The sequence below is a fragment of the Muntiacus reevesi genome, chromosome 10 (assembly GCF_963930625.1).
Source record: "Muntiacus reevesi chromosome 10, mMunRee1.1, whole genome shotgun sequence".
Classification (NCBI taxonomy): Eukaryota; Metazoa; Chordata; class Mammalia; order Artiodactyla; family Cervidae; genus Muntiacus; species Muntiacus reevesi.
In genome coordinates this window covers 3,315,145-3,339,467 of record NC_089258.1, presented here as the reverse complement: position 1 = coordinate 3,339,467, position 24,323 = coordinate 3,315,145, and the positions used below count along the sequence as shown (strand labels likewise).

General features: G+C 45.9%; 1 protein-coding gene and 1 non-coding gene across 2 annotated transcripts in view; one reads left to right on the top strand and one right to left on the bottom strand.

The window, feature by feature from the left end:
- The window catches only part of LOXL2 (lysyl oxidase like 2), a 112,542-nt gene that overhangs the window by 25,754 nt on the left and 62,465 nt on the right, over window positions 1-24,323 (top strand). The window contains exons 2-3 of the mRNA XM_065946628.1: window positions 2,212-2,635; window positions 12,197-12,372. Of these exons, the coding sequence (XP_065802700.1) occupies window positions 2,281-2,635; window positions 12,197-12,372 (531 nt within the window). The 5' untranslated portion in view covers window positions 2,212-2,280. The remainder of the gene's footprint in view (window positions 1-2,211; window positions 2,636-12,196; window positions 12,373-24,323) is intronic.
- On the bottom strand, window positions 15,318-15,453 carry LOC136143921 (small nucleolar RNA SNORA2/SNORA34 family). The gene has a single exon (XR_010658422.1). It is a non-coding gene; the product is annotated as a small nucleolar RNA SNORA2/SNORA34 family (small nucleolar RNA).

The following is a 24,323-nucleotide window of genomic DNA, read 5'->3' as shown; positions in this document are numbered from 1 at the left end:
TTTTGATGTGCCCCAGGATGGTTTTCTTTGTAAACTATACTTCCTGGGTGATATCTTTCATCAGCTTCATATAATTCTTGACAATTATCTTCCAGACCTTCTTTGTCTCCTCTTTTGAAATTCCAATTATACGGATGTTAGATCTTTCTAACATGGAGAACATAACCCTGTCCTAACTTCTAGAGTTTAGCTCTTTAAGAACCCCTATCTGACAGTCTGGGCCTGTTTCACAGGACTGGTCTTCCTTGGCAGGCTCTGAACCCCAGGGTCTGTGCCCTTAGTCATGGGTGGATGCCCGAAGTTTTAGTTAACTTCCCAGCCTGTTTACCTTGTAATTGGCAAGTAGCTTAAGGGGAAAAGCAGACACAAGTGTCAGGTTCACCTTGCTGTGCTTTTCATCTCTCGGATCCTTGGCTTCTTGAGTCCTTGCTGCCTTGATAGCTCTCCAGTGACCTCAAATACATGCTTTTTGCATTTTATCTACCTTTCCCAGTTGTCCTTGGCAGGAAACTTTATCTGTTACAAGCTAGTCTGCTGTAGCCAGAAACACAGGGTACTGTGTGGAAATGACAAGAGATGTCTTCTACCCCTGGGACGGTAGAAGTCTGACATGACAATGTGGTAAAGCAGAAGCAGGATGCTATTTTAAAGGGAGTCAGAGAAGACACTCATTCTGATTAGGAACATCTGGGAAGGATGTTGAAGAACAGGAAGGATTGTGACATACACTTTTTAGAGGGAAGGGTGGGAGTGGATGGAGCACATTGACTGAGGTGGAAAAACTTAAGCCAGTCTAGGCTGGTATGATCAGATGGGTGACATGTGAAGGGCTGGAGTGAGGGCAAGGAGAGAAGCATCGTTGGAATACTGAAGTCAGGAGTGTTGGTATGATCATGGCATCTGGTCCCATCACTTCATGGCAAGTAGATGGGGAATCAGTGGAAACAGTGGCTGACTTCATTTTTGGGGGCTCCAAAATAGTGATTTTGGATAGTGATTGCAGCCATGAAATTAAAAGACGCTTACTCCTTGGAAGGAAAGTTATGACCAACCTAGACAGCATATTAAAAAGCAGAGACATTACTTTGCCAACAAAGGTCCGTCTGGTCAAGGCTATGGTTTTTCCAGTGGTCATGTATGGATGTGAGAGTTGGACTGTGAAGAAAGCTGAGTGCCGGATGCTTTTGAACTGTGGTGTTGGAGAAGACTCTTGAGTCCCTTGGACTGCAAAAAGATCCAACCAGTCCATCCTAAAGGAGATCAGTCCTGGGTGTTCATTGGAAGGACTGATGCTAAAGCTGAAACTCCAATACTTTGGCCACCTCATGCGAAGAGCTGACTCACTGGAAAAGATCTTGATGCTGGGAAAGATTGAGGGCAGGAGGAGAAGGGGACAACAGAGGATGAGATGGTTGGATGGCATCACCGACTCAATGGACATGAGTTTGGATAAACTCCGGGAGTTGGTGATGGACAGGGAGGCCTGGCGGGCTGCGGTTCATGGGATCGCAAAGAGTCGGACACGACTGAGCGACTGAACTGACTGACTGACTGAAAGGCATCTGTGTCTCAGGCGGAATTTGGACAGTTGTTATATGTGATCATGGATTGTTGATGTTTTGGTACTTGGGGTTGATTACTTCTGGCTTTGCCTGCACGAACTGAGCAACTCTGGTGAAGTCTAATAAGAAAAGTCCTCTGTCTTTCTGGCTTACTTCACTCTGTATAATGGGCTCCAGTTTCATTCATCTCATTAGAACTGATTCAAATGTATTCTTTTTAATGACTGAGTAATAGTCCATTGTGTGTGTGTATGTGTATATATATGTGTGTGTGTGTGTATATGTGTATATATATATGTATGTGTATGTGTATATATGTATATATATGTATATATGTATGTGTGTGTGTGTGTGTGTATATATATACCACCTCTTTTTTATCCATTCCTATAGTCTTTTAAAAACTCACCTCAAATGAAGTCTGAGTGTGCTGTGTTTCCTGCCAGAAGCTGCGCTGATAAAAGGCATTTCAGATATCTGGGAGGGTGGAGAGCAAAGAGGTAGGACTTCTAGACCTCTCTGGCTGAATCGCATGATGGGAGGAGAGAAGAAGTTGGAATCTAGAATAAGCTTTCTGTCCTAAGCGAAGGAGTATGAAATCACTGGCCGTTTCCTAGACGTCTGTAACCGAACCTCTCCCCTCTTCCAGGAAACTCCTGCCCGTCGGTCCTGAGCGCCAAGTGCCCGCCTGCCTCCGGTGCCCCAGCCGAGGACAGGGATGGAGCGGCGCGGGGGCTCCTACCTCTGCCGCTGTCTGGCCATGCTCGCCCTCCTGCCCGCGCTAAGCCTGGCGCAGTACGAGAGCTGGCCCCGCTACCCCGAGTACTTCCAGGAGCCTGCCCCCGAGTACCACCGGCCTCAGGTGCCCTCCGACGTGGCCAAGATCCAGCTGCGCCTGGCGGGCCAGAAGCGGAAGCACAGCGAAGGCCGGGTGGAGGTGTACTACGACGGCCAGTGGGGGACCGTGTGCGACGACGACTTCACCATCCACGCCGCGCACGTTGTCTGCCGGGAGCTGGGCTACGTGGAGGCCAAGTCCTGGACTGCCAGTTCCTCCTACGGCAAAGGGGAAGGTACACCGCTCTGCGCTGGGAGCTGAGTTCTGGGGTCCCCTGGAGAGAGCGGCAACAGGCTTCCAGGGGGTTAGCCTCGTAAACGAAGCGGCGGTTACTGTCAAGTAGGAATCCCTGATAATACTCCGTCTGGGCAGCCTGCCTGTCTATGCTGGAAGGCGGGAATGCAGGGGTGTGGGGGAGGGGGACAGTGACCCACCCGCCTCCAGGCCTGCTTTGCCCATGGCTTTCCTGGTTCAGGGCTTCCCTGGTGGCTCAGATGGTAAAGAATCTGCCTGAGAGGTAGGAGACCCAGATTCCATTCCTGGATCAGAAAGATCCCCTGGAGAAGGAAATGGCAACCCACGCCAGTATTCTCACCTCGGAAATTCCATGGACAGAGGAGCCTGGTGGGCCACAGTCCATGGGGTGGCGAAGAGAGGGACACGACTGAGTGACTTCCACTTTTACTTTCCTGGTTTAAGGACACAGAGGTCTGGCAGCCTGGTCCTGAGCCAGCTAGGCTGGGAAGTGACCCTAGGCTGTGACCAAGGTCCTTCTGTGGTCATCTCAAGCCTTGTGCACTGCCTGGGGCTGCATCAGTCAGGAGGAGACGCTGCCTTCTCCTAACCGTCCCCGCAAAAGAGCCTGTTGCTCTTAGTCACGAGGGCTGCCCATAGGCTAGCGTCCCTGACTCTAGCCCTCCTGAAGGGTGGAGTTCGGGCTTTTAATATTAGCATTCTGGGCTTGGCCAGGATAAGAACAGAGTTGCCTTCTGTTTTCCATCTTGGACTTTTTTTCCTTAATATTTATTTATGTATTTGCCTGTGCCGGGTCTTGGTAGCAGCGTGCAGGATCTTTGGTGGGCTGCATTCGAACTCTTGGTTGTAGCTTGTGGGATCTAGTTCCCTGACCAGGGATTGAACTCAGCCCCCCCTGCACTGAGCCAGAAGTCTTACTCAGCCACTGGACCACCGGGGAAGCGTCAAGATTTTCACTTTGATTGGCTTCATCTTTCCGCTCATGATAAGCTCAGTCAATACACTGAAAAAAACAGAGGGAGATAATTTTGAGGGAGGGCAGATGGTGGAGCCCAGAACCTGGGGCTCCATCCTGTATTGACCTAACTAACTGTATGCTTTAAGGAAGATGCTTATGCTCCTTGGATAACTAGGAAGTTAGGCTCTCTAAGAACTCTTGAAACTGTCATAGTCTGGGGTCCTAAGTGGGAAAGTAGATAAGGACTAAGGGCATTATTTAAAAATAAAATCTCGGGATTTCCCTGGTGGTCCAGTGGTTAAGAATATGCCATGCAATGCAAGGGATGCAGGTTCGATCCCTGGTTGGGGAACTAAGATCCTACATGTCACTGAGCAACTAAGCCGATGCCCTATATCTACTGAGCCCACACATCACAATGAAAGATCTCACACAATGCAATGAAGATTCCAAGTGCCTCAACTAAGACCCAGTGCTACCAAGTAAATAAATAAATATTAAAGATAAAATAAGATCTCCAGGGACTTCCCTGGTGGTGCAGTGGTTAGGACTTCATGCTCCAATGCAGGGGGCATGGGTTCCATCTCTGGTCAGGGAACTAATATCCTGCATGCTGCATGGTGCAGCCAAAACATAAAATAAAATAAAATAAAATAAAATCTCCAGCTAGGGGAGCCCTCCTAGCTGGAGGTTAGTAAAGCAAAAGCACCTTGTCCACTTGGCTGAGTGGCTGCCCAGGTGTTAGCGTGGCTGCTGGACTCAAGCAGAGGTCCCCAAACTCTTGTTGGGTAAATTGATTGATTTTTTTTTTTTTTTTTTTTTTTTTTTGCAACTCTGTGGACTGTGGCCCGCCAGGTTCCTCTGTCTATGGAATTCTCCAGGCAAGAATACTGAAATGGGTTAACATTTTCTACTCCAGGGGATCTTCCAGACCCAGGGATCAAACCTGGGTCTCCTGCTTTGCAGGAAGATTCTTTATCTTCTGAGCCACCAGCCATGCTTATGACATTAGAATCTTCCAGGGAGCTAACCCCCTGTATTCTGGGTTAAGGTCTAGGATGGAGTCTCAGTTCAGTCGCTCAGTCGTGTCTGACTCTTTGTGACCCCATGAATTGTAGCACGTCAGGCCTCCCTGTCTATCACCAACTCCCGGAGTATACTCAAACTCATGTCCATCGAGTTGGTGATACTATCCAGCCATCTCATCCTCTGTCGTCCCCTTCTCCTCCTGCCCCCAGTCCCTCCCAGCATCAGGGTCTTTTCCAATGAGTCAACTCTTTGCATGAGGTGGCCAAAGTATTGGAGTTTCAGGTTGAGCATCAGTCCTTCCAATGAACACCCAGGACTGATCTCCTTTAGGATGGACTGGTTGGATCTCCTTGCAGTTCAAGGGACTCTCAAGAGTCTTCTCCAACACCACAGTTCAAAAGCATCAATTTTTCGGTGCTCAGCTTTCTTCACAGTCTCAACTCTCACATCCATACATGACCACTGGAAAAACCGTAGCCTTGACTAGACGGACCTTTGTTGGCAAAGTAATGTCTCTGCTTTTTAATATGCTATCTAGGTTAGTCATAACTTTCCTTCCAAGGAGTAAGGATGGAGTCTAGGACTCTGTAACTTTTTTTTTTTTTTTGACTCTGTAACTTTTGAATGTGCTTGTACATGTAGCCAGGTTTGGGAGTCCCTGAAATTGATCACTGCTCTAGTCCCTCCTAACCCTTGCTTTCACTTATTCTAGAAATTCTAGGAGAGAGGAAATCTTTTCTCATACATGTTTCACTTCTGTGTCATTAAATATGTCCTTTGGGGATCAAGAGACTGCAGTTAGTGTAAACTGTTCTCTGAAGCTGACTCTGCATTCCTTACTGTGATTTGAGTAAAAGCAGCAAAGATGTATTCACACCTTTTTGTTGTTGCTGTTTAGTTGCTTAGTCATGTCTGACTCTTTTTTGACCCCATGGACTGTCATTCTAGGCTTTTGAAACCCATTTCCTGTCTTCTTTACAAAAACTCTGGATAACTTCTCCATCCTTTCACGTTTCTCTTTTTTTTCTGCTTGCTGAGTGATCTAGAGGTAACATCAGATTTATGTTTTCTATTCCAGGCTCTCTAAGCCTGATTATTTTATAACAAATATTTTTCAATGACTTTGGGGTTTTTCTAGTGACATCTTTATTTTCTTTCTACCTAAACCTAAAATTTACCTGTCACCAGGTAAGATGGACATGATTTTTCCCCCATCGCCCACTCAACTGCTCAGGAGCAGGTATGAGGTAGCTAGAGAAGTGAGTTAGCATGGCTCAGACTTTGCCATCCAAGGATGATGAATGGAGAAAAGTTCACAGGAGTAGAGGGGATTTTCAAGGGAATGATTAAAATCAAGGTCCATGAAGTACAGGTTGGTAGGTAACAAGGTACTCCAGGAAGCCATTGAAGGACTGGGGAAAACTGGGTAGGATCGACGGATTGTGAGCCGAGATTGCAGTAGTAGAAGGAGTGTGTTAGAAAGGTGGCCTCATGGATGCAGATACATACTAGAGCATTGAAATGGAGATTAGGGGAAGGGGTGAGATAGTTTGTAATTCAAGGTCTAAGCTATGACCATGGGATACTAGCTGATGTAGATAAGGAGAGTCATTGGAGAGAGGAGGTGTCAAACTAAGAGGACTGAAGGATCCTCTCTGGGGATATTGAGACCATCAAGATTTAGGAAAGAATAGGTATCAAAGAGAAGAAGGGAGAAAGAGATGCTAAAAAAATTTTTAACTGTCCTGTCTCTAGGACTTTAAGCATTGTGTTGTCTATGTAAAGTGGTAGTTGGTTTATCCCAAGAGACCCTTTAGATGTAAAATATATTTGAATCTCATCAGCATCAGTTTAGGATTTTTAACATTGGGTGCATGGGGAACATTCAGTCAATATTAATTAATCATGATTCAGTTTGATTTGGAAGTCAGCTTTGCTCATCACTATAACACCAATGCTGATTCAGTTTGATTTTGAAAAATATTAAAAACAGTTGGCAAGGGACTTCTGTGGCAGTCCCGTGGTTGGAACTTTGTGCTCCCAATGCCAGGGGTGCAGATTTGATCTCTAGTTGGAGAACTGAGATCCCACATGCTGTGCAATGTGGCCAAAACAGAAAATAGTTGGCAAGTAGTACTTGGCATAGTGACCCATGCCCTGGGATGTGCTCTGATGGCATTTAGATGGCTCTTTGGATGAATCAGAAACACTGTAGGTGAACTTCTCAAGTTCAGCAATGTAGTAATGAAGCCAGGGAGAGCACCATGGATATTCCAGGTTTCCAGCCCAGCCTGTCAGTAGATCTTTTCTCCCAAAGCATCTCTGAGCTCAGAGACCTCATGGGCCTTTAGAGAATTCTGGAGGGGACATCTGCCCCATTTCTCACTCTCTGGATGGAATCACTGCCTCCTGAACCTCAGATATTTGCTCTCCTTTGCGTGTCTTCAGATCTGAGGTTTGATGTAATCCCCCCTCACCGAGTCATTCTTCAGATCAGAGTGATGAAGCCAGCAGATGACTCAGTGGGGCCCCGAAGCTCCTAGTTTGAAGTGTCTCCATTGCCCTGACAGCCATGGGAATGCTGCACTTCAAATAGAATTATATTTATGATCTTTTCTCTCCAAATGATCTGTTAACTTGTTGGTACATCTCTTCTCCTTTCATCAGGAGAAACATCTTCTTAGGATAAATGAGTGGGAGGAGTAAAATGAAGTTTTGCTTCTGAGTATCTGGCATTTAAAAAATTAATTATTAATTAATTAGACTGCATTGGGTCTTAGTTGCAACACACAGGATCTTCGTTGCATCATGAGGGGTCTTTTGTTGCGGCACACAGACTCTCTAGTTTTGGTATGTGGGCTCAGTAGTTGAGACCCATGGGCTCCGTTGCCCTGTGGCGTGTGAGATCTTAGTTCCCCTACCAGGGATCGAACCCACATCCCCTGCATTACCAGGCAGATTCCTAACCCCTGGAGCACCAGGGAAGTCCCTGACTGGCATTTTATGTCCAAAGTGTGGGCCCCATCTGTGTCCCTATGACACTTCCCTAGCAGCTCTCAGATGGCATGCACTGAACTGTTCCCAAACCACCGTGCACTCCAGCAGCAGACCTGGAAGTTGGTTGCTTTGGAATCAGAACAATTTAGTTGTTAGGCATTAAGCACGCAGTGGGGAAAAAATGTCATGAAATTAGGCCAAATTAGTTTACCTGGCATGGTGATGTCATCTTGGGCCAAGTAGAAATGAACATTCCCACTATCTAAGAAGGTAACTGGTGGGATTGTGTAGAAGGTAGACTTACTGGGGATGAGTTGAAGCTTCTTAAGAAAGCAGCTCTTTGAGGTAATAGTTAGCATTAGTGCTCCAGGGTGCTAATTTCAAATGAAAGTGATAAAGTCACTCAGTTGTGTCAGATTCTTTGCAACCCCATGGACTGTAGTCCGCCAGGCTCCTCTGTCCATGGAATTCTCCAGGCAAGAATCCTGGAATGGGTTGCCATTTCCTTCTCCAGGAGATCTCCTGGACCCAGGGATCGAACCTGGGTCTCCTGCATTGCAGGCAGATTCTTTACCTTCTGAGCCAACAGGGTGCTAATTTCAAATGCTCCTTATCAAAAAATAAAACACGCCCTGGGGCATCTGTTCTGCAGCTCCTGCTGGTACTTTTAGCTAAGTGTTGTCCTATTTCCCATCCCTTTAGCCAGGGTGGTTTCTCTCTCTGCAGATGGAATAAGGGCTCTGTTTCTTTTCTCCATCTCTCTCCATTCAGCAGCTTTTCTGAAGACTGTTCCATAGACGAGGCCCTGCTTCAAACGTGGAGGGTCTTTTCTGTTGCTAGTACTTAGCAAGACAAACATTGGTTTGTTGTTGAAACAGCAATCGATTAGGGAGCATGTGTTTCAGTGGAGCTTGATGGCTTGGAAACGAAGCCAAATTGAGAAACCAGTTGGAAAACCTCAGCCCAGATGTTTTCAATAAGCCTTTTGTTTCCCCTCAATGCATCTGAGGTTCTCTCGTTTGAGCCCTGAGCTGCCATCTGTCATAGCAGACGCATTTCATCTGGGGCCTCGAAGTCCAGAGGTTGACCCGAGGTTCCCTCTGACCTTGAAGAACCTCAGATTTTCCTTGGTTTTCTCATCTTTACAATGGGAGTGTTTTTAATCTGCTTTTTTATTGCAACATGGAAGCAGCAGTATTCCTTTTTTTCTGACTTACTGGGAGGAAGAAGGAGAAAGGGAAGGTGAACACATAATCAGTTCAGTTCAGTTCAGTCGCTCAGTTGTTTCCAACTCTTTGCAACCCCATGAATCGCAGCACGCCAGGCCTCCCTGTCCATCACCAACTCCCGGAGTTTACTCAAATTCATGCCCATCGAGTCGGTAATGCCATCTAGCCGTCTCATCCTCTGTCATCCCCTTCTCCTCCTGCCCCCAATCCCTCCCAGCATTAGGGTCTTTCCAATGAGTCAACTCTTTGCATGAGGTGGCCCAAGTATTGGAGTTTCAGCTTCAGCATCAGTCCTTCCAATGAACACCCAGGATTGATCTGCCTTAGGATGGATGAACATAATAGCCACATTCAAAATCTAATTGAATCTCCATGGCAACCTGTTTGTTAGTACACTCCACTTCACTTGAGAAGTGGGCTTGGTGAAGTAGTTGACCTAGTCACATGCTGACCATGCCAGAGGCAGAGAGAATTTGTTTTTTGTTTTGTTTTTGTGACTGTACCACATGGCATGTGGGGTGTTTATTTCCTGACCAGGAAGTGCACTTCCTCACTGGAAGTACAGAGTCTTAACCTTTGAACTACTAGGGGAGTCCTGATGCAGAGAGAATTTGAACCTAGGTTTTCTGACTCCACTCTACTGTAGAGTCTTCCTAGAGTCATGAGAAAAAGGAGAGTTTTGACTCTGTTTTCTTTCATTGTGTAGTGATACTTATAAAAATCACTACTTGAAACCACTCTAGCACTTAAAATTTTTGTAAAATTTTAATGGTGGTAAAATACATATAACATAAAATGTACTATCTTAATGATTTTTCAGGATACAGTTCAGTACTGTTAAGTACATTCACAGTGTTATGAACCCACTTTTCATCTTGCAGAATTAAAACTCTTTACCCATTAAATAACCACTCCTCAACCTTCCTAACCCAGCCCGTGGTAAACACCATTCTACTCTTTGTGATTTTGACCTCTCTCAGTACCTTATGTATATGGAATCATACAGTATTTGCCTTTTCCAACTGATTTACTTCACCTAATATAAGGAATTCAAGGTTCATCCATGTTGTCGCAAGTGACAAAATGTCTTTCCATTTTAAGGCTGAGTAATATTCCAGTGGATGTGTAGACTACAGTTTGTCAGCGGACACTTAGTTTGCTTCTACCTTTGGGCTACTGTGAAAGATGCTGTGATGTACATGGGTGTGCAGATATCTCTTTGCCATCTTGCTTTCAATTCTTTTGAATATGTATATTCCCAGAAGTGGGAATTGTTAGATATATGGTAATTCTATTTTCAATTCAAGGAACCACCCTGTGTTCCTATAGGTGCTGCATTATTCTGATAGGGATAAAGATAAACAAATAGTTTAAAAATCCCACTAAGAGCTCATAGACAGAGAAGGAACTTTGGAAGACCCCTGTAAGTTAATGATCACTCAAGAAAGCAGATTTACTTAGCAAGAAAACCGTGCAATAGAAGCATGAGCCAGCCCTCAAGACGATAAAACAATGGCAGAAAAATGACACCTGCATCCTGCCATTGGGGTCAATAAGTTAATGATCCCTAGGTCATGCTCCTCTGTGCACATTAAAAACAAAAATATAAGAGAAAGAAGACATTCCGAAGTAGAAGACCCGAGTTATCCTGAAACCTGACATGGCTTACCATGTTTTAGCTAATGCTACTACCTTTTTGCTAATTAACATAGTACCATGACAGGTTGGGCTGGTTGGGCCACAACAAGACAAAAATCTCCCCCACCTGCTGTGGAGGAGGAGCTGATGGAAGAAGCCTGACATCTACTCAAGAATGAGAAAGAAGGTGGTCTTCTCCCCTCCTCGTTTTTCCTTTGACTATAAGAATGTAGCCTATCCAGCTCTTGGGGCATTTGCCTGCCTGCTTGTATCTCTCACAAGCTTCTGATATTAGGTTTTTGGTTTTTTTTTTTGAGGGGGGCAGGCACACAGTCCAGCATGCTGGATCTTGGTTCCCCACCCAGGGATCAAACCTGTGCCCCCTGCAGTGGGAGGTGGAGTCTTAACCACTGGATCACCAAAGAAGTTCCAACATCCTATATTATTAAATCCATCTCTTACCTATCACTTTACCTCTCACTGAATCCTTTCTGCACCACGATGTGAAGAGCCTGAGCTCCTCTGTTTCAGTGTTACATTTCTGCCAACAGTTCACAAGGGTTCTGATTTCCCCACATCCTTGCCAACACTTGTTATTTTCTGTTTTAGCTTTTGCTTTGGTAATAGCCATCCTAGTGGGTGTGAGCTTGTGTCTCATTGTGGTTAACCCTCTAGCATTTTGCACTTGGAATTCCCTACTTACTATAAGTCAGGTGAGTATGCACAGGAGGTGAGCAGACACCCACCAGGGACTCCCAGACAGATTGCCTGGCTACAAACCAGCCCTGCCTTCGCCTGACTTCTGAAATGTGAGAAGGAGGCTCTGTGGTTCATCTTGCTGGACCGTCTCTGAATCAGGGGATGGGAAACATCAGGAAGTAGGAAGAGCACTGGAAGCACCAGGGTTTCGGGTTCAGAGAGATGACCTCACATTGTGAGTTGCCTTCTGTGAGCATAACTAATACCATCACCATCATCATCACCATTTTAAAAAGTATTTATTTTTGGCTGCTCTGGGTCTTCCTTGGTGCCCATGGACTTTCTCTAGATGTGGCTTGCTAGCTCGGTAGTTGCGGCACACAGGCTTAGTCGCCCCGTGGCCTGTGGGATCTTCCCAGACCAGGAACTGAACTGGTGTCCCTGCATTGGCAGATGGATTCTCAACCACTGGACCACCAGAGAAGTTTATCATTACCATTGTTTTAGTAACTCTGGACTAACAATAAACGAGGCATGTGTCATATATTATCTCTAATCTGCACATGGCCCTGCCATTGAAATGTCATTATTATCCCCACTTTACCAATGAGAAAAGGAAGCTTTGACCAGGGTTATGGAGCTAAGTGGCTGAGCCAGAATTAGTATCAAACAGCTTAGGGTCCAAAGTCCCTGTTTTTTGCATTATACTACGTTACTTCGGGTTTAAATCTGATTTCTACTCCAATCACTTTCAATCCGCCACATCCCTATATCACATCCCTCTGCCGGGGGGAATCCAGGAGGGTCTTGAACTGTATGAAGTATTTCAGCACACCGAAAACCAATTGATGACCCCACACACCTGCCAAAATTAGGGAAAATTCCTGTTTTTGTGTACATCATGGGTGCTCAAATGAGCCAAAGACTGAGCCCAAAGACTCAGAGCCACTCTGACGTGGGTCTTGGCTTCTGTCTTCTCTGCTTCCTTCAGGGCCCATCTGGTTGGACAACGTCTACTGCACCGGCGGGGAGGCCACCCTTGCAGCATGCTCCTCCAATGGCTGGGGGGTCACCGACTGCAAACACTCGGAAGATGTGGGCGTGGTGTGCAGCGAGAAGAGGATTCCTGGGTTCAAGTTTGACAATTCACTGGTCAACAACATAGAGGCAAGTCATGTGCTTGTTTTTTTTTTTCAATTGAAGCATTGTTGACTTACTGTGTTGTGTTTCTGCTGTATGGCAAAGTGTTTTATATACATATATAAAACACACACACACACATATATATATTCTTTTTCATACTTTTTTCCATTATAGTTTGTCACAGGATGTTGACTATAATTCCCTGTCTATGGAATAGAATCTTTTTAAATTTTTTATTTATTTTTTAATTAAATTAAAAGCAATTTAATTTAAATTGCTTCACAATTTTGTGTTGACTTCTGCCGTACAACAGTGTGAATCAGTTACAATTAAGTACATATACTCCTTCCCTCTGAGCCTCCCTCCCCTCCCCACACCCCACCCCTCTAGGTCATCACAGAGCACCAAGCTGGGCTCCATGTTACGCAGTGTGGCCTTGTTGTTTATCCATCCCTAGTGTACTGGTTTGCGTTTGCTAATCCCAGCCTCCCATTCCATCCCTTCCCCACCCTCCCCCGCCTTGGCAGCCACAAATCTTGAGTCTGTTTCTGTTTCAGACATAGATTTGTTTTTGTGTCATATTTTACATTCCACATTTAGGTGATATGTATGGTGTTTCTCTTTCTGATAAATCCATGTGCTCTTGACAACTCTTTCATGTGAGTGTTTCCCTTCTTCCTTTTAACTCACCTATGATTCTAAGAAGTATGTGTGATCACTTGGAGGGGAGGGACCTAAACTCATCATTTGGTGCCAGGGCAGTTGAGGAAGCATTTCTGAAGACGGGGATGCCATCAGAAGCAGAGAACAGCTTAGACAAAGACACAGAGGCATAAGAGTTCTCTGTGAACTGGGCATAAGCAGGTCAATACCACTCAAGAGTGTAGATCCTGAATCTGGAAATAGTGTGAAATGAAGGTAGAAAGGTGGCCATGAGAAGACTGCTATGTTCAGGAGCTTGCCCTTTGGGCTAGGAAAATGTATCAGCTAGCAACTGCAGTGTAACAAATTACCTCCCTGCTCCTTACATTTTGCAGCTTCAGACAACAAACATGGATTATCTCTAATAGTTTCTAAGTGTTGGGAATCCAGGCGTGGTCAGCCAGTTGATTTTTCTCAGAACATCTCATGAGTTTGCAGTCATGTTGTCAACTAGGACTGGGGACTCCTCTCCCAGATTGACTCCCGTGGTTGCTGGCGGGCCTTAGCTCCCTCCTGGCCGTCAGCTGGAGCCCTCTGGTCTTCTCCATACAATCGCCCTATAGGCTGCTAGAACATACTTAAGATATGGTGGTTGTCTTTCTTTAGAGTGAATGACTCAAAAGAGAAAGAGAGAGCGGGAACGAAACATGGAAGCCATGTCTTTCATAACCTCATCTCAGAAGTGATGGTCCATCATTTCTGCTGTATTTTATTGGTCACTCATACCAACAGTATGCCTTGTAGGTGGATATTACCCAAAGATATGACTCCAGAAAGTAGTGGTCTTTGGGGATCATATTGCAGGCTGGCTGTCATAGGACAATTGTCCCCTAACTAGCGGGGGATCAGAATCCCTTTTAAAATGCACTGGAACCTCACTTCAGACCTCCTGAGTGAGGGTCTCCCACTATGAGAACAGCTTATTTTTTTAACTCTCTCAGATGATTCTGATGCTGCCAGCCCAAGTCAACATTTGGGAATGGCAAAAGGGCTTGTGACCCTTCTTCTATATTTATGGCTAAATTTCAGATTTATCTTTTTAACAAGTGCTCCAGCCAAAGAATAGAATGAACAAACATTTAATGCTCTCCTCTATGTGGGGCTTAGAGCAGGCAGAGGAGGCAGCCAAGACTCCTTCCTCAAGGAACGTGCTGGATGTCACCCCCATGGCACTAAGGGATCTTCCATGAATCCAGGAATAGGAGCCTTTTCTGTGCTGTAGTTTCCAGCTGGCCTCAGGCTAATGCAGAAGAGAGTTGATTCTTGAAATTTCCCTATTTGGGCTTCAGAGGAAGCTCTCCCCAGACTGTGGTCCTTACATTTTCCTCCCATGACTCACTCTGCCCCGCTCTTTCTCATATGCTCTGAGAATGCACTGAGAGGCTGGGAGCTGGTCCAGACCTGCTGACGGTGCGGAAAAGGGTCTCCAGCCTCTCTCAGCCGGCAGCGCTGAGACCACTTCTGGCTGACAGTCTTCAAATTCTGCTGTTTTATTTGGGATAACCAGAAAAGATGGTTCCTGATGATAATCTTGCTTTATCATGAAGGTTATAATTTGGAAAGTGGGCTTATCCAATCCAGTTTCATACTTTTCATTGCCACTCTTTACATAACTTCATATGAAGTAATTAGCCACCCCCTCATATGATGCATCTCCTCTTTCCAATGAGATTGGAAGCTCCCAGAGGCAGGGGTTCCATCTGGTTTACCATTGTATCCAATAAAAATAATGCTAGGTACCTAGGATTTTCTTCTCAGGAACGAAAACCAACATTCCACTTTAGTGAAGAATTCGTCATGTTGTTTAGTGACTGAGTTGTGTCTGACTCTTTTGCAACCTCATGGACCACCAGGCTCCTCTGTCCATGGAATTTCCCAGGTATGGATACTGGAGTGAGTTGCCATTTCCTTCTCCAGGGGATTGAAACTGTCTCCTACTTGGTAGGCAGATTCTTTACCACTGAGCCTCCTGGGAAGGCAGGTGAAGAAGATCCTAGGATAAAATATCAAACTAAATAGCAATGAGAAATGCACAGAAGCAAATCATTCCTTCATAGTATTGCCTTGCCTAATAGGACTATGAATTTATGTGTGCCTTTTTTATTTTTTTTTGGATCCACAGCATTTTTTTTTTTTTTTTGGTAGTAATTGGATTTAGCAGTGTTATAATTCTAATGAGCAAGTTAAATCAGGGTTCTCTGAATCTTGGAATCCCAATATTAATCAACTACAAATAAGTATTAGCCCATATCTATCATCAATGACTGAAATGTTTCTTTCTAATGAGTTGACCATTCCATTATGAAAGTTCTGAAGTGGCCAACAGATCATAGATAGAGACTTCTTCAGCCTTCTGCTTGAAACAATCACTTCAGCAAACTGCTGGCCTTGATTCAAGGTCAAATGTGTGACATCTTTAATGGGCTTTTGTTCATCCTACAACCTTGGGATAATCCACTTGGATTGTCAAGCGAAGATCTAGGCTTCCAGACATGAGAAAGTCACTGCTAGCATGAATCAAAAGTGGATAGGACAAAATGCCAGTGGGTTGGACTGGAAAAATGAGAAAACCCATCTGCCACTAGGAAAAAAAAAGAAGTTCTGAAAAAGAACTCTGTGACGGGCACTTCAACAGAGAAGTTTTTATGAAATTACCTCTAGGGTCCAATTCTAATGCTTAGCATTTAAAGGGGAAATAAGGGATTTCCCTGGTGGTCCAGTGGCTAAGACTCCATGCTCCCAATGCAGAAGGCCTGGGTTCAACCCTTGGTCAGGGAACTACATCCCATATGCCACAACTAAGAGTTCACATGCCACAACTAAGGATCCTGCATGGTGCAACAAAGATCAGAGATAGACTCAGCCAAATAAATAAATAAATAAATAATTTTTTAATAAAGGGGAAATAAGATGGGTCACAGAGAAATTAAAACCTTCGTTGCCTGGAAAAGGCAGAGAAATGACCAGGGGGAAAATTTATTAGAGAGAACTTTCTTACTGTGGAAGGGCTGAGAGTCCATGATAGGAAAGCTTAGCACCTATCTCTATTTTGGACGTTTATTTGTTGGGGGTCTGCTGTGCACACATCACAGTCTGGGACACCACTGGGGTAAGTAAATGTGACCCTTGCTCTCAAGCCCTTCTAACCCTAGAAGACAAGATGAATGCCTTGGGGAAAGTTGGAAGATCATTCCAGGGCAAGTAACCTATATCCTAAGTGAGTTTACAGTAATCCAGAGAGGGTTAGCTGGGAGGAGTCTGGTTTCAAGGGCTAGATGACTTCCACAGCCTCTAAACTTTGCATTTTCCTAGAAGACCTTGCTGTCATACAAATCAGATTGGTTACCAGGGACCAGACTAGGAGCTTTCCTGTCTAGCCGGTGATGCTGTGAGAATTTTCAGTTGGTGAGCAGTCCCCTGTAACCTCTTCCCTTTGGTATCTGCTTAAAGTATGTCGTGAATGGGCCTAGATCTCAGGGTGTCTGACCAGAACTTCAGAGAGTTGCCAGAAGATTCTTCGATCCAGGACTTTGTGGCTAAGCTTAAGCTTATGGGTGGGTTGGCCTGATGGGTAGCGAGCCACCCAGACTACCTACAAGGGATATTTGTGGGATGTGACAAGTTTCTCCGAAATACCTCCTATAATAGCTGTGTCAGTAGCTGAAGTCATGGAATCATTCCTCTTGGCTAGAGAAATGTCCCCTGTTAGATGTGTGTGGACCAGGGGAGTTTTGTTGTTGTTGTTCAGTTGCTAAGTTGTTTCTGACTCTTTGTGATCCTGTGGACTACAGCATGTCAGCCCGCCCTGACCTTGACTATCTCCTGGAGCTTGCCTAAGTTCATTTCTATTGAGTTGGTGATGCTGTCTAATCATCTCATCCCCTGCTTCCCTCTTCTCCTTTTGCTTTCAATCTTTCCCAGCATCAAGGTCTTTTCCACTGAGTCGGCTCTTCATATCACGTGGCCAAAGTACTGGAGCTTCAGCTTCAGCATCAGTCCTTCTCATGAATATTCAGGACTGATTTCCTTTAGGATTGACTGGCTTGATCTCCTTGCTGACCAAGGGACTCTCAAGAGTATTCCCCAATGCCACAATTCGAAAGCATCAATTCTTTGGCACTCAGCCTTCTTTATGGTCCAACTCTCACATCCATACATGACTACTGGAAAAATCATAGCTTTGACTAGACGAACCTTTGTCAGCAAAGGGATGTCTCTGCTTTTTAATACACTGTCTAGGTTTGTCATAGCTTTTCTTCCAAGGAGCAAGTGTCTTTTAATTTCATGGCTTCAATCACCATCTGCAGTGATTTTGCAGCCCAAGAGAATGAAATTTGTCACTGTTTCCACTTTTTCCCTTTCTATTTGCCATGAAGTGATGGGACGAGGTGCCATATCTTAGCTTTTTGAATGTTGAGTTTTAAGCCAGCTTTTCACTCTCCTCTATCACCCTCATCAAGAGACTCTTTAGTTCCTATTTGCTTTCTGCTATTAGAGTGGTGTCATCTGCATATCTGAGGTTGTTCGTATTTCTCCCGGCAATCTTGATTCCAGCTTATGAATCTGGATCCAGTCAGACATTTTATATGATGTACTCTGCACATAAGTTAAATAAACAGGGTGGATTGAGAGCATGGAGTCTTAGACGCTGAACCATCAGGGAAGTCTTGGAATGTGTTTGGGATAAATATAAGGTTCTATCTCAAAGTTCATGAGGAAAAAAGAGAAAAAAACTGCTATAGAGCAAAAGCCAGGGAAAGAGACTGAAAGTGTTGATTGTGTTTAAAAGATCCCTGAAAGTGATTGGTTGCGTGAAAGCTCAGTGTAAGCCAACGGTATAGTATGGCTGCTAGAAAAGTGCGTGTAAGCTGATACACTTGCCTGAGGGGAGGGGGACATTTTTCCTAAACTCTTTGCTTTTTGGACCAAGAAGTGAGTGAAGTTCCAGGGCCATCTCTTAACTAAGTCATCCAGAGTAAGGGCCAGCCAGGTGGAGACAGGTCTGGAAACTACATCTCATGAGGAAATGAAGACATTGTGTTAAGAAAAGAGATAAGATGAGAGAGATGTCGGTTCTCTTCAAATATTGAAGTGCTACCAAGGGAAGAATGTTTGTAATTTGTTCTAACTCCCAGAACTAAGATGAATGGGGAGGGATTGGGGTGTAGATTTCAGATGAATGTGAAAACTCTTTAAGGCTGAGTGATGGGGCTACACATTTCAACACCGTCTGAGGACTCTGTAACACAGGAGACAGGCTGCCCTGTGAGTGGTGAGCTCCTTGTCCCCAGTGTAGTTTAAGCAGGAACTGGATGAGCTCCTGCAAGGAATATGACAAATCCCTACATGGGAAGGACATGGGATGAGGTGATTACCAAGTTCTAAGACCCCATGTTTATCTGTATCTCTGAAAGTGCACCCAGCCAGCCCACACAGGGGTGCACACTAGCTGACTACTGGCAGTGACTGCCATTGTATGTCAAACTCACCCTATGGCTCAATGGTAAAGAATCTGCTTGCAGTGCAGGAGAGCTGGGAGATGTGGCTTCGATCCCTGGGTCAGGAAGATCTCCTGGAGGAGGAAATGGCAACCTACTCCAGTATTCTTGCCTGGGAAATCCAATGGACAGAGGGGCCTGGGGGCTACAGTCCATAGGGTTGCAAAGAGTTGGACTCAACTGAGCGCGCGCACACACACACACACACACACACACACGCAGAGAAGGGATGTCTGCTAGTGTGTGTTCTCATGTTTTCTCTCGACCTCTGGCACATCATGACTTTGGCCTTGAAAGCACACACTTTCCACCCTCACTGTTCTGCATCACAGTGAAAATTAAAGCCCCACCTCCCCTTGAAGTCCCCCAGATGGGGCTCATAAATTCAAAAGTGGCCAAGCGTGAAGAGTCAAGTAAGTTAATGACTTCTCTGTGTCTTGTGACCCCAGGCACAAATGATCAGTCTAATGAAGATCACAGAGACACCCCCATATCTTCTCACTCTTATTTTGAATGGGCGTGACCAGGTTCTAGCATATCCACCCTCGTAGATGCCTGGAGGTTGAAGACAGATCACAGACCATTAGAGATGACCCTCACAGGCTTGTGCCTTCTCCAGAGCACATTGAAATTTCCCCAAGCAGCGAGTGGAAGAAAACGGCATCCGTCTAGATCAAGCTCATCCCACTCTGGGATGCCAGAGGCGTGAGTCACTAAGCCCTGGGGCCTGGAGGATGGAATTTCACTCCATGAGCTAACTGTGCTTCCGTGGACTCCTACATCTGCCTGGGGCATCCTCAGGGGCCCCCGACACTTCATAAATTCCCTTCTAGAGGAGGGGAAAAGTGCTTCTTCTTCGGAGGGATGACCCCGCCCAGGGAGAGTTTGGCCAGAGCACAGAGCAAGTCCACTCCCTTCTTTAAGATGAGTTGGTTGATTTTGATCCCTTCCAGCTATGACAGTCTGTAATCCGGAGTGGCAGTGGTTTCTCCTTCAGAATGGCACAGCACGCACTCATCGTTTACAAGGGGGTTTAAACAATCTGTAGAGGGGAAATCAGATAATTTCTGGAAAAGTGCATGCAGACTATAAAACGTTATAAGAGATTTGCCTTACTGCTGATTCACCAGCCTGGGTTCATTTCTTCCAGAAAACTAACCGAGCAGGATCTCCATTCTCCCCTTTTCTGTGGTCTAAGTTTTAGACCCCAGAGTGGGAGGCAGGACCCCTGAGTTCTGGCCCCTTTGGAGCCTGAGACTTGCAACTATATGTCCAGAGGGACTGACCTTTCTTGGGTCCCTGGACACCTCACTGTAAAACAGAATTTTACACAGGGGGAAATAAAATGAGTCCTGGGCCAATTCTCAAAACCTTCTTCAAAAGAGGAAAGCAGGAGCAAATAATAAATGTTCAATACTGTTGGTTTCAAGTGCATAAATCTTTTCTAAACCTATAAAACAGAGCTCCAAGCAAACCTCCCAGGAGTTCAGAGGCTCTTAAACTGAGAGGCTTTGTTTCCTGTCTGTGGCTGTGGACAAGTTGGAAAAAGCATTAGATAAGGGGAGATTACAAATCCAGATGCCCTTGTGAGCAGCCGTCTCTGCTCTGGCCCGTCTGCACATTGCTAAGTCATGTGCTCATAGAGAGGCTCGTGGCTGGGGCCGGGTGCTGTTAGGTCAGGGAACATAACGGGTCTTTTCCTTTTCTTCAGCCTCCCCACCTCACTTTCTTCTCTACTCATTTTTTAAAACTTATTTTTATTTTTGGCTGCTCTGGGTCTTTGTTGCTGCATGTGGGCTCTCTCTAGTTGTGGTAGGGGGGCTTCCCCTTGTGGTGGCTTCTCCTATGGCAGAGCACAGGTTCTAGGGTGCACCGGCTTCAGTAGTTGTGGCGCATGAGTTTGGTTGCCCTGCGACATGTGGGATCTTCCCAAACCAGTGATCAAACCCGAGTGTTCTGCATTGGCAGGCGAATTCCCAACCCCTGGACCACCAGGGAAGCCTCTACCATTTTTGAAAGGCTCTTCTGCCAAAGCAGTTAGGTCCCCAGAACTGATTAGAAATCTTCCAGCTGTGAGATTTAAGGGTGACCTATGGGCTTTTCTGGTGGCTCAGATGGTAAAGAATCTGCCTCCAGTGCTAGAGATCTGGGTTCGATTCCTGGGTCAGGAAGATCCCCTGGAGAAGGGAGCAGCCACACATTCCAGTATTCTTGCCTGGAAAATTCCATGGACAGAGAAGCGTGGTGGGCTACAGTCCATGGGGTTGCAAAGAGTTCACATGACTTAGCGACTAACGCACACATCCTCTGAGTGGCCTCAGAGCCCCAGTTTCTTCTTTGTGACAGCAGGCAGCCCAGGAGGTCTGGAGGGGCCAGGAGGAGGATGAGGATGGAGCTGGGAGGAGCGTATTCACTTCCAATGGTGGGGGTATCCGGTACCCACCCCCTCCACACTCTCACCTACTACTGGAGGGACCTGGAGACCTGAAAAACCTCTTTCTTCTGCTCTTAACCACAGGGACGGAGGCTGTTGTGCATTTTTTAAATTCCAGGAGTCCAGGTTTTTATTAGTCACAGTTAACTGCCAAATGCTTCAGGGCTTTCCCCCCAGCAGCAACCTTATCTGCCCAGCATCTGGGGGCTTTTGAGGGTGGAAGCCTGAAGCCAGGAAAGGGGTAATTAACTCTTTATGCTAAGTCACTTCAGTCATGTTCGACTCTGTGCGACCCCATGGCCTGTAGCCTGCCTGGCTCCTCTGCCCATGGGATTCTCCAGGCAGGAATACTGGAGTGGGTTGCTATTTCTTACTCCAGGGGATCTTCTCAACTCAGGGATTGAACCCAGGTTCAATTAAAGGCAGATTCTTTACCATCAGAACCACTAGGGAAGCCCATAATTAACTAGAAAGGTCCAAACACTTCCCAGCCAGAAATTTAACCCCCTACTCCCCATCAGAGAGGAGGCGCAGCAGATTGCATTGGGCGGTTTAAGAAAGAAAGGTGGGTCTGTTTTCATCTCTGTGCAGTTTAGAGGGTGGTGGTCCCTCCAAGCTAAATATAGCCCTATTTCCCCGGATGGCTGCTGCGTAGCTGGCCGGCTTCCCTCTGCGGCAGAAGGAATGGCAGCAAGTGGGCAGTTTGTGTTGGACCCTTCAGTAAGTGGGTAGAGGACCATGGTGGGAGCCCACAGCATCTGCCCAACTGTCAAGCTGGACCATCACATATCACTCTCCTGGGTTTTCTCTCCCTGCCTACAGGGAGCTTGGGCAAGAAGAGGTATTATATATACCCTGTCTGGTGCTAACATTTCATGATTCTGTTTATCGAGAGCCTTGACATGGTCTGGGCTCACCAGCCACCACAGGGGCACAAGAGAAGGAGTTCGAGGGTGACCTATTTTTCACCACATCCAGGAAGCAAGAGGGCATTTATGTAGCTAACAGAACAGAATATTCGAAACTGGGCGCATCCTGGCAAACTTGGGAGCCCGACTCCTGACCAGTGTGCTGTACGCACAACCCTTTGAAAATCATAAACACCATTATAATTGCTTGTAAGTTGAAAAAAATAGGTAATGTTTTACTTACTTGTTAGATGAAATCAGTGACTAAGTAGCCTTATAATTTGTTTTAGATGAAATAGATGAATGGTAATATGTACTCCAACTGTAAAATTTTTAAAAATTAATTAATTTTTGGCTGTTCTGAGTCTTTGTTGCTCTGAGCAGGCTTTTTCTAGTTGCGGCAAGGAGGGGCCTATTCTCTGGTTTGTGGTGCACAGGCTTCTCATTGCAGTGGTTTTTCTTGTTGTAGAGCGCGGGCTCTAGGGGCCGGGGCTTCAGTAATTGAGGCCCTAGAGCTCAGGTTCAGCCCTTGTGGCACAGGGGCTTAGTGGCCCCATGGCATGTGAGATCCTCCTGGACCAGGAATTGAACTGGTGTCCCTGGGCTCTTAACCATTGGACCACCAGGGAAGTCCTGTTCTCTGACTTTGAACAGTGTGGATGGGATGGTAAATTGTGCGGCAGTTTCAAAAGGGAGAGGTTCGTGGGGAGAGATTCATGGGAGGGATTCTCTATGGAAGAAGTAGGGCCTTGAGCTGGGCTGGAGAAAGCTTCTGTCTGCCCTGGTTGAGAAGGTCTTTTCTGTAGGGTGGGGCTTCTGATATGACTAGGGTAGAGGGTGGTGACAGAGGGACCAGGTGACACATTAGAGTTGGCCATGCCAGAGAGGTCAGTGACAATGAATGCCCCCGCCCCATCTCCATGTGGCTGTTGCTAAGGCAGCTGGAGGCTGTCTGTTCATTCATTCATTCAGTACAGTTTAATTGAGCACCAGATTCTGTGCTGGGTACTGGGGATCACTGATGATATTCAAGGACAGTCTCACCGTCCTGAAGTTTGCTGTCCAGTAGTGGAGAAAGGGGCTTCCCTGGTGGCTCAGATGGTAAAGAATCTGGTAAAGAATCTTCTGCAATGCAGAAGACCAGAGTTCGATCCCTGGGTTAGGAAGATCCCCTGGAGAAGGGAATGGCTACCCACTCCAGTATTCTTGCCTGGAGAATCCCATGGACCGAGGAGCCTGGCGGGCTACAGTCCACGGGGTCCAGAGTCAGACACTGCTGCGTGACTGACACACACACAGTGTAGTCATTACTTTGCCACCATGGTGATGGTTGCTAGGAGGAGAGGCATCAGGCGCCCCACCTGGGAGCGAGCCAGGCGGTTTGGCCAGGTCCACAGACTTGCTTGGTCTGTGGCCTCGGCACTCCCGCTGGCTTAGAGGGACCAATTGCAGGCGCAGGTGTCGTGCCAGCTTCCTGCGGTCAGCAGCTCTTGCCTGGTCTCCAAGGAAGCAGCCTCTGTTACCTGCTCCACTGCTTTCAGGTTGGAAAATGAAACAGAGCATTTGATTCTCCTGCATCGTTGCAAAGCTCTTGATTTATAAAAGGGCTCAGACTGCCAGCTTTCTCCTTCAGTGGTTCGGCACGACCTCAGCTCTGGTGCTACTCCCATCCCGACCCCCTCCACCCAGGCAGGTCTCCATCACACAATGCTGAGCAACAGAAATCACCGCACTGCCTTCTCTCTTCCCTCTCGTCCATCTGGCCCAGTCGGAATCACTGGCTCGAGAATGTTCCCAGGAACTTCTGAGGCTGTGAATTTCAGATTTGATCATCAAAAGGGGATAATTACAGTGTAGCCAGCCTCTTCCAGTACAGCATGTCTCATGCTGTTTACAGATGTTACCCATTTGGATAAACTGACTGAACACGTGCTGATGGTCAGATCAGCTTTTAATTCCATTCAATAGCTATTTATTAGTCTCAGATTTCTAGGGGGAAGAGGGGAGGGTGTTAAATAGCTCAGATGGCAGGAGATCAAATGGATAAAGTGCAGCTATCTTCTTGTCCATCGGTAAGTCACACAAGAAGTGCTTATGCTGTGAAGAGAGGCAAGCCTCGATGTTTGTTTTGCATTAAGCAAAGAATAAAGAGAGTCTTTGTTACATTTCTGGCTTGAGAACTCAGCATTTCTAGTTAAACTGCTTTCCTGTAATTGGATTTTTAAAAATGATTATTATTAGTAGTTTATTACAGAAATATGTGAGGACCCACTGTATGTTGTGTCTGGTGTGAGTTGCTGTGAGGAATACAGGAATGAATAAAAAACAGGTCCATCCTCGAGAGACTCACAGTCTGATGAGGTGACAGAACTTGTGGAAAGATCAATACTACAAGATAGTCAATATAAGCCAAGGATAAACTGAGGGACTCAG